General features: G+C 29.1%; 1 protein-coding gene across 1 annotated transcript in view; it reads left to right on the top strand.

Annotated features, from left to right (window-relative positions):
* The first annotated feature begins 589 nt into the window (after window positions 1-589).
* 14-3-3epsilon (tyrosine 3-monooxygenase/tryptophan 5-monooxygenase activation protein epsilon) overlaps window positions 590-11,069 on the top strand; it is an 18,775-nt gene continuing 8,295 nt past the window's right edge. The window contains exons 1-4 of the mRNA XM_014423919.3: window positions 590-791; window positions 4,072-4,271; window positions 4,869-4,975; window positions 10,878-11,015. Coding sequence (XP_014279405.1) covers window positions 728-791; window positions 4,072-4,271; window positions 4,869-4,975; window positions 10,878-11,015 — 509 coding nt within the window. The 5' untranslated portion in view covers window positions 590-727. The remainder of the gene's footprint in view (window positions 792-4,071; window positions 4,272-4,868; window positions 4,976-10,877; window positions 11,016-11,069) is intronic.

The following is an 11,069-nucleotide window of genomic DNA, read 5'->3' as shown; positions in this document are numbered from 1 at the left end:
AATCGTGGCCCACAATTAAGAGTTCGTCTCATAACTCATTGATGTCCTAAAAATCATTGATTGGTAGGTATCTCTTGGACATTAATGAATTTTTTTTCAGATTTTTAGGGAACTGTCTATCTACTCATTTTTCTTGTGACCTATTCTCAAACTTATTTTGAAAATTGAAAATCTGAATTTTTCATCTGTAGCTGTGTATTTTATTATAATTAATAAAAATTATAGTTACCTAACTCAAATTCTAACTGTTCAGAAATCACCGTTCAGAATTCATAAATTGTATTCATTATTGAGTATAGCACAAAAATTGAAAATTAAATCATATATTATCTATTTTATTCATAATTTTTGATTTTATATACAACGAAAAATAAAAAGAATAAATATACACGAGTCCCAGATTTTATACATATATATATAGTTTATATAAACCACTGAAAATATTTAGGGGTCATTTTTCCCCCGATTCATTATTTTTTATTTTAATAATTTATTGGTTAACAAAATATTATGAATCGAATTGTATGTTGAACAATACTTACTGCAAGTGCTCTGAAGTATATGCGGATGAATACATACTATTGAATTATCCAGTCACTATTGGTGTCTCTCAGATTTTCGTAGAGTAACTGATTTGTTCAGTCTTTAACGTGTTTAATACTTTACCGTGGGATAAAATTCTTAGTAGATAGTTTTTCACCATATACAAGAAAAAATAAAAAAAAGCATGTCGGAGAGAGAAGATAACGTTTACAAAGCCAAATTGGCAGAACAAGCAGAAAGATATGATGGTAAATATATTTTATAAGTTTTCATTCTGCCACTTAATATTATGCTTTAGTAATATGGGCTCATAAAGTTGCTACTTAATAAGAATCAAGCGATTCTTCATTTTTATAATAATGTTTTAACCATGTGGTTTACTTAAATTACTATTTACTGAGTAATTGTTGATCTAAGTGTATAGGTTACTTCAGTTTAGAAAAAAAGTTTAAGTAACAATTTTGGATTTCAGTAATATTATAAAGCCAAATACTTTATTAACTTTCCTTTGATTTTACTTTATCCATATTACTCAAAGAAATTATTTATTGTCATATTTGGGGTGGTTTTGTTGATGAAATATGATAGTCCCACAGATATTCTAGGAATGTTAGTAAAGACATAGCTAATGTCAAGAATAGTTTAATTCATTATATGTGAAATAAGAATTGTTTAGTAACCATGTTTAGTATTTAGATTTTAGTTTAATTTTATGTATGGGGTTTCCTCTTATCATTTATCTCTCCAATCGTTTATACCTAAAGTTACTTGTTAATTTGATAAATTTTTCATTTCATTTTGTAGATCATAATGAAGTTGAACTTTCAGTTTAGTTAGCATTGAAGATAGTATGAGTCATAGAAATATGTATGATGGTGCTAACCCAGACTGTTCTGTTAAAACTTTTTAGCTTAGTTAAAGATAATTTATTTGCTCTCGTCTTTCAACTTTGTTTTTTTTACTATTTCATGATTTTGACAACTGATACATAATTTATTAATTATTAAATGCTGTTAAACCGAAATTATTTTATGATAGCATATATGTTTTTGATAAACTACAAGTTAAATTTTCTGTAGCATCGTATGTTTTTTGTAGCATTATACCTGCCAAGATTTTAATGTTGATTAATTATTGTTATACTTGTACTTGTATCAAAATGTATCAGAACATATGATATATTAGATTAGATTAGAATATGATTCATCTTATTAGATCCATGATATTTCTCTTAAAATATTAATCAAAATTTAATACAATTGATTTTTGTAATTTAGTTTTTTATTCAGATTTTAGTTATATATTTATTTTTGGACTTAAGTGCATTTCACTGAATTAATTTACTGTTTACTAGTAATTAAAAGGAAAAATATGAAAGGCTTAACAGAGGAAGGGAATAAAAAGAGTGGACATTCTACATGAAATCAAATAATCAACCTAACCATCTCTTGATTTGGTGTATGTCATCATGAGTGTAACACTTAATAACGTGTACAAATTATAACACCAATACTTTTAGGAAGAGTATTCATGAGTTATTAGGGCTCGATTAGTAGTTGAACAGTAATATTAATTATTAAGACAACTTCCAAAGTTTGTAATCCTATTCAATCCTACTTACATTGATATGTAAAATTTTAAATTAATATTTATCTCTTGGGAACTGAAATGTTCGGTTGCATTGATTAGTCTGAAATTAATTAAAATTGATAAAATTATGACATTCCATCAATTTTATGACTGAGCTCGACCAGATGTTGATTCTTTGAATTTTATTGATATTATTACCAAGCTTAATGCTTAAATATTTTAATATGTTATTTTTTATTTATTTTTTCTGCTGTGCAACAGGAAAGTTTAGTTCTACACTCATTTTTTGCTCCGTATCAAATTCATTGATACAAAATAAAAAGTGTTTCGGGCACTTTATTTTTTTCTTGGACTTTTGGAACGCATTAGCCCCTTCTAGTTTTATTATTATTTATAAATAGTTTTTCTACTATTTTTGTGTTTTTCTACTATTTTAGTATCTGTTGATCACCATCCAAGCCATCTTTCTTCAATTAATAAGAATGTCTCTTTATTTTTTTTTGTACATATTTTTCAACACCTGAGAGTTGTACCTGAACTTTAGAGGAAATCATATGGAAACAAGGTTTAATAAAACTAGAAAACAAGATATATAAATACAAATATATTGAAAATCATGTTTGTAATGAATATAGAACATAATTCTAAAGCAGGGTACTTCTCATTTAAAACTACACATATTCTTTTGAGTTGCCTTTTACTAAGAAGAGGATCCTACGTGTATCTTCTAGTTTTTTTTAAAACTTTTTTAGGTGACCGTGGTCTTCAAAATATTTGACCCATAGTAATCATGGTTACTAATTAATAGTATTTCTATTCAAAATCAATTACATATCGGCAACCAATAATCTTTCTACATTCTTATACAGTTAATTTAACTTCTTTATTGTGTTAACATTTGTAACTTTAAACCATCAAATATAGTTCATCAGTGTTATTCTTATTTTCAACACATTTGAATTTTTTAATGGACATAATTGTGTGCATCATTTACTATTCAGTATCTTCCATATCAAGTTAAAAGCTTTATTATGATAAATTCTTTGAAATTTTGTTCCTTTCATTGTTATTCTGATAATGAAATTTTCATGTAATATTATTGTCTTTATTTAGCATTCTTGCCTTTTCTTAAATTTTCTTTACTTCTTTTTTTTTCTTTGCACTTTTTTTTTCTTACTGTTTTGATATTATATTGATGTAACTCTACAATCTCTTATGAAGTATATTGAAAATGGTTTGTGATATAAGTAAACAAATAAAGTATGCCACACTACTTTCTAGCTTGTAAATACATTGTTGAATCTCAGTAATATAATGTAGGATAAGAACGCAATCTAGGAGGGGGGAGGTCAAGTTTGTGGTCAGGATTACTAAATGGAATTATCAATCTCATAAATTTGGACATGATGAAAAATGCAATTTAATCGGTACTGTATTTAAAATATAATTATATATGTATGTATAGTTGACCGTAAAAATTGATATATAGGAAGATGGTCAGGGTTGCGGTCACAAGTGAAACAAAATAGTTTACAACTATTTTATTTTCCAACGTTTCGCCCCACTTTGCAGGGCTTCATTTGGACAGCCCTGATGAAGCCCTGCAAAGTGGGGCGAAACGTTGGAAAATAAAATAGTTGTAAACTATTTTGTTTCACTTGTGACCGCAACCCTGACCATCTTCCTATATATTAAAATATAATTGTTTCAGGAACGTGTTTTTTTTTTTTTTATAAAAATCAAAGTATAAAATTTGACTTTTAAAGTATATTGTGTATTATATCAAAATGTATTGCACACATATTCCACATTACCTTAGTTAATATAAATTTAATATTGAAGATCTGGAGTTATAAATATCTGTTGCAAGAATGCAATCACTATAGTAGACTTTTTTTAAATTGATAAGTTATGAAATAAATATTTTATTGTTTACAGAAATGGTTGAAGCGATGAAATTAGTTGCTTCTTTAGACTTAGAATTGACTGTTGAGGAAAGGAATCTTTTATCAGTCGCCTATAAAAATGTAATTGGAGCTAGAAGGGCTAGCTGGCGGATTATAAGCAGTATTGAGCAAAAAGAAGAAAACAAAGGAGCTGATGAAAAGCTGGCCATGATAAGACAATATCGTGCGCAGGTGAATAATTATAGTTTTTTCCTATTTAGATTTATTGTTGTTATAAAAGTTTTGTGAATGCCTATTTGTGTTCTTTTCTTTTATCCTGAACACTACTTTATAGTTATTTATTATGTTTTATAGATATTGGTTACTTATGTTTAACTTTTTTTTTTTTATTAATTTGAATAAAAATAATATTAAGTTTTTTTTTTTTTTCATTATATTTATCAAATTAAAATTTTTTTGTTTTGTTTTTCTTATGGAAACAAATAAATATTTTCAGAATGATAAAAAAATTAATAGATAAACTTTGTATTATTTACATTTAAAGGAAAAAGGTATGTAATTATCCTTAAAAAAACCATACAGTATGTTGGCCATCCATAATTTCTCATTTATAGTGTATATATAGATACAATAAATGTTTCAAGTATCTGGCAATATCATAATTATTTTTTAACAAGTTGATTAATTTATTTTTCTCTGAAATCAGAATATTAAGAAATATTGTAATCTTGCCTTTGTAATAATGGAGTTTAAGTATTCTTATTTGTAATTAGATAAATTTTGAAAATTAATCTACTTGTTAAATATCATATATATCTTATTTCATAGGTGGAGAAAGAACTTCGAGAGATATGTTCTGACATACTTGGTGTCCTGGATAAACACCTTATTCCTTGTGCATCCACTGGTGAATCTAAGGTGTTTTACTATAAAATGTAAGTAATCATTAATATTTGTTACCAATGATTTAATTTTTAATCTTTTGAGTTTAATTTTTAGATGTACGAAGATGTCAGTAGACATAGTTTTTTATAACCTTTTATCATTTATGCAATACTTATATGTTTACAGTTTGAAGTAATTTAGGATATAATTCTGAAAAAATTAGATCAAGTTGACAAAATGTTAAAAGAACTAATTACCTTGGAGGTAGACAAATGAACTAGATAGAGGTAGTCAAATTCTTTTACTAATATGCCATATTCTTCTAAGTACTGTATCATCTAGGATGAATTAGAAATGTTTTATCCTCAAAAAAATTTATCCTGACAGTGTCTGAAAGAAATTTCCATCAAGCAGTTATAGTTAATAAAGTGATCTGTTTTAATTTTTATTTTATCATAGTCATATTACCATGGTCTTGTTTATTTTCAAATTATCTTCCTTTTGTTTTTTTTAATCTTATTTTCATTTTTTGCCATAGATTTACTTATATTGCCTTATAAGATCGATTAGAGTGTGTTGGATAGAAATAAACATAAGTGTTTCCGCTTATATTTTTATGCCAATTATGACAAATAATACCCATTATTTGCATCCGTACAATTGAAAAATTTTGATTTTTTCACTTATATACTCATTCAACATTCTACCTTCCTAAACAATTTTATTACATATTTTTAACTTACTGTAAGCTCTAAATTAAAGAAAGAATAATGAAAATATAAAAAACAAAATTAAAGATACATCTTATTAAAAAATCTTACTTTTTGGTTGAGTTACAGAAAACAAGTTTAACAACTTTGAAATTTGTGTACAAAATCAGTCGAACTAACTTTTTATTTCAACTTCATGTTAACATTATGTTGGTTCTCTATTTGCCTAAATAATAGCTTCAATTTTCCTTGACATGCTCTTGATAATATTCCCAATGATAGCATGAGACTTGTTATTCCATTCTTCCTATAATGGCCTGGTTTAGCTCTTAAAGTTATTGAAGTCAATTTATTTAGCTCTAATTGGTCTCTAGACTATCTCACACCTGCTCTATGGGATTCAAATCTAGATACGACTGACCAGCCCATATGAGCAACTTCATTGTTAGTAAGAAAAAAATAAATTTTCTATGGCTTTGTCACCAATTTATTGAGTGAGGAGTAGAACTTTGTTTGCTTAGTTTATAGCTGTCACAGTCTTATACCCAAACACAACTTGAGGTATTCATCTGTTAATTAAATTACCTCCCCCAAACTGTGACAAAGCATGACCTTACTGAAAGTTCCAAACATTTTTCACATCTTTGCCAAGGCTAAGCTCATCTGTCACTATACATACCTCAAATATAGAAGTGTTTGGAGCGCTGATTTCTACTGAAATAGTGTTTAGTAATCCCATTTGTTGAGTTCTTGCTGTTACAAATGGTTCCAACGAATTAAACCATTACAAAATGATCTTACCTCACAGTTGTTACGTGTGGATAGCCTTTTCCTTTGCCTAAATTGTACAGAAGCTGATTCTAGACATCTAAATCTGGACCTACTTATTACTCTTGCACTTACACCAAATCTTCTACCAATATTAGTCATGCTATGTCCTGATTCTAACATTCAAATTGCTCTTTAAAGCTGTTCAACATTTAGTTGGTTACTTTCCATCACACTAAGCAAATTATGCTATTTGAGTTCCTGGAAAACCTTAAGGAAAGCAAGCAAATACCATGTTAAAGATTATTTGTTTATCATCTTGTTTTTGGAACCACCAACACTTTCTCCAGTAGTAACGAACAATAAGTATTAGAATCAACTTAAAACTATCCTAGGTCTTTTGACACATTTATATCAGATTGCCATTTCATACTTATGCATTTGTTTTGTATTGTTAGTTCAATTGTCAGTTCTCGACATACAACTATTTGTATTGTGTTAAACAACGTTCATGAAAAAAAAAATATTATTTTTTTTATATAAGCTTAAAACACTGTTAAAAACTTTTTGTTTTTAAGCTCTTAGCTTTAAACACAAAGAGTTGGTTGATGTCATCTAAAATCCAGATGATGCAATTGATTCCATTAGCCAATGTCCTGTTAGTGCCTATTACCTAGTGAAGAAGATATATAAATTTTTATTTAAACATAGTATATTGTGTAATTATTTCCATATGAGCACATTTAGCAAACAAAATACTTCTATCTGAACAATTTTGTGTTTAATCTATTTTTTCGACTTATGACCATTTTAACTTACAACAAAGATGGGTGAATGGATCTCCATCATAACTCAAGAACTAATTGTAGTTGTAATCCTACTAACTACGAGTTTATTATTACTAGTGATTAATATTTATTACAATATCATAAATTTAATTGTAAAAAAATTAACAGAATTTGAACTTATAAAGACATCTTCAAAAGGCTTTTGTTAACTTCAGATACCCTAATATCAAGAATTCAAGTTCTAATAAAAAAATAAAACATTCAGATAGGAAGGTATTTGAAATGGTACGTCATATTTTAATTTTTCAATTTCTATCAATCCGCATGTATTATTATGTAAAAATTTAAGTGAAAGCCAGAATTCTCCATGATCATCAATTCAAAAGATATTAATTTTTTAAGTTGCAATATCAGATTAACTGATAATAATGTCATATTTGACAAATGAGGATAATAATGACTAGTACTATCCTTTTAGCCCTCAATGGAACAACGGGCAACAATCAAATTCTCGTCAATGATCTCTATCAGTTGCCAAGTTTTTCACTTTCACTGCCTTGACAGATATACCTTCCTCATCACTGATCCCTTTCTAGTCTGCCCTTGCTTCCAAACACCCTGTGAATTCTAGTCAAGTGTATGTTTCTCTATGGTCATGCTTTCTTAGGGTGTGACCAATCCACTTCCATTTCTTTTACTTAATAAGTTCCTCTATTTGCTTGTGGTTAGTCCTCTGTCTTTATTCTTTATTGGAAGTGGTTTCAGGCCAGTAGATGCCAAATATTCTTCGAAAGTATCTAATAACAAATACTTTTTCCATAGTTCTTTTTATGACCCTACAAGTTTCGGATACATATAAGAGTACTGAGAGGACATTTGATTTAAAAAGATGCAGTTTTGTATTCTCAGAGATACTCTTGTTTTTACAACTAGTACAACTGGAAAAGTCCTCTGTTGGCTTTCACAATCTTTTCTTTATATCTGTTCCTCTATAATAATTTACCATACTCCCTGAATAGAGGAATGAATCAATTATTTCAATAGACTCATCTTGTTTTACCTGCAACCTATCTTTGATTTGGCAGTTTATCCTTATTTCCTTTGTTTTAACTGTGTTGGAGGACAGACTCACCGTAGCTGATTCTTCATTTAATCTTTTTAATTTGTATTTAATGTCTCAGAAGCATTGTGCCAGGTGACAAATGTCGTCAGCTAGCTCTAAGCCTTCTAATCGGTCTGTAATGCTCAACTGTATTCTCCTCTTTCCTTTTCCTATGATTCTATGCATTACGTAATCCATTACTACAAGAAGTAGACTGGCAGGTAATTTACATCCTTGGTGCTTTCCAGTTGTAGTTTTAAATTTCCTAGAAAGTTTGCCTTCATGTAGAACCTGTACTCTGAGTCTTCACGTAATATTTTGTCTGGGATTCCATAATTTGCAAGCAATCATTATTTGACTGGGTCAAATGAGTTCTCAAAGTCTAAAAAGACCATATGTAAGATGCTTTGCCATTCCTTACTTTGTTATATTGTGCAAGGTATTTATAAGATTGATGCTACTCTTACTGCTTTTGGAGCCAGCCTACTCTTTCTTTTCATCAAGAACTCCACAATCCTATGCTGTATTATTTAATGTGCTGTATTTTAGACAGGGGCCAATTCTTTTTGTTATCTTGTTTTGCAAGGTTTGTTTCATTTTTTACTGACCTCCCATTTCCTATTTCGTTCTATCTTTCTTCAGATTATTAATCTTTGAAGGTTTATGTAGTCTAAAATTTTTTATTTTAGTCCAGGAATCTGCAATGTCTTCATTATGCTCTACATTTAGCTCATCCTATTTATTATTCAGTTTAATTTAAATTCTAGCTTCTTTTGTTTATTTCTAAAATTATTGATATTATATACAGTCTCTGAACGGTAGTCGTTTCTTCATAGTAGATATTTTTAATTTAAATTGTCCAAGAAATTAATGGTGGTCACTTCCAACATCTGCTCCTCTTTTAACAGATCTGAGCCTGCGGCTCACAGTAGTATGGTCTATTTTGGTTCTGAGTTACACCATCTGGAGAAACTTAAGTGTTCTTGTAGCAAACTTAGTGAGGGAAAACTGTACCATCTATGATGAGATCATGCTGAACCCAGAAGTTTAAAAGCATTTGTCTTTTTGCATTAATTTTACTGAGTCCGCGTTTTCCCATAATGTGAGGCTCTAAGCCTTCATTTTTATTTTCCATCTTAGTATTCATATCACCCATCACAATTTCCTTGTTCCTGTTTCTGTTGGTATATCACACTGAAAAATGGTGACATTTTTTATTTTTATTTTGAAACTTGCCCTAATTATCCTTTCTGGTATTGGTTTCCATTCTGTTAGGCTTCTTTTAGCATTTTTCATCAGTAGCAATCCTATCCCATCTGTGTCCCACTCCTTCAGTATGTCCAGAATATAGTGACACAATATGATATGACATACACTGCACACCGAATTCCAGCCATCATCATCAATCCCAGAATGTTGAATTTATACTTTTTCATTTCCTCAGCAACCTGCTTCAATCTTCCACCCTCTTTCAATGTTCAAATATTAATTTCTTTAGGTTATTTAATTATTTATTTTTAAAACATTTCAAATAAATGTTGACTTAAATTATCGTTCTACTGTACATGTCATTTTCAAGAAATGACCCATTGAATGAGAATTTGATATCCCATCCCTCTTAAACTACCAATATTATGATAGCCTAACAAGAACACCCATAGCTGGCAAACAACCTCACTAGGTTAGGTCATCTGGCAAAAACTTATTTAGCAGACCAAGGACCGCATTGGTCTTTAGTGCCTAGGAGTTAGTTTGGTTAGATGAGTAACAGTTGGCAAATTTCATGAACTGGCCTGCTCAACAGGATCCATAATTTCTTATATTATTCCATAAACAGAGAAAACAACGCTGTGAGCAGAAAGATAAGTTCTGAAAAAGTGGCAACTGATGATACTGATGAAATAGAGGTTGAACGGTTAAATTATTTTGTAACAATTCAAATTAAGTTTGTTTTTATATAAACTATTATAATTTTCATTATTTTTGTTATTTAATTAAATTATATTTATGCTATCCACAGTTAGTTTTAAATCTAAAAAACAACAAAAACTGTATTAATAACAATAATTTGTTACTGCATCATATCTTGATTTCAACAAAAGTAATTTAATATTTTCATTCATAGTAACCAAATGCCCAGGAATACTGTAAATTTTGGCCAGGGTTTTTCATTATTCGAACCACCATGGGGCAGGTCCTGGGTATACTCGGGCTCATCTGGACCTGGAACAATTAAGGATAAGGTGTAAGTAGACTTGGAACACCTAGGTCCTGGACTTAAACTATTAAGTAGAATTATTCCAGCTTAAGAACAGAAGATGTTGGAACAGTTCTAAACTTCAACCTATGGTGCCAGCACACCCTTGACCGTCTGACATTCCTCTATCCAATAAAGATAGTTATGTTCCTTTACCCATTAAAGGTATAAACCTGAGTGATGTTTGAATTAGGAATCACATTAAATTTGTGTTGGATGTTAGGAAAATTACAATGATTTCAATTTTATTTTTTCATGAGTTTCTCCATTTCTTAATCCATAAGTTTTTCCTTGTATCACTTTATAGTTATATAATTAAACTTTCAGGAAAGGTGATTATCACCGTTATTTGGCAGAATTTGCAACTGGAAATGATCGTAAAGAAGCTGCTGAAAACTCTCTTGTTGCTTATAAAGCTGCAAGTGATATTGCTATGACAGAATTACCTCCAACACATCCTATACGGTATTTTTTTTTTCAGTTTATTTTTTATTTTATGCATTTTTAATTATTTATATA

The sequence above is a fragment of the Halyomorpha halys genome, unplaced genomic scaffold, assembly GCF_000696795.3.
Source record: "Halyomorpha halys isolate HHAL.00 unplaced genomic scaffold, Hhal_1.1 Scaffold447.1, whole genome shotgun sequence".
Classification (NCBI taxonomy): Eukaryota; Metazoa; Arthropoda; class Insecta; order Hemiptera; family Pentatomidae; genus Halyomorpha; species Halyomorpha halys.
The sequence above is the reverse complement of the archived record's forward strand: the minus strand, read 5'-3'. Positions and strand labels throughout refer to the sequence as shown.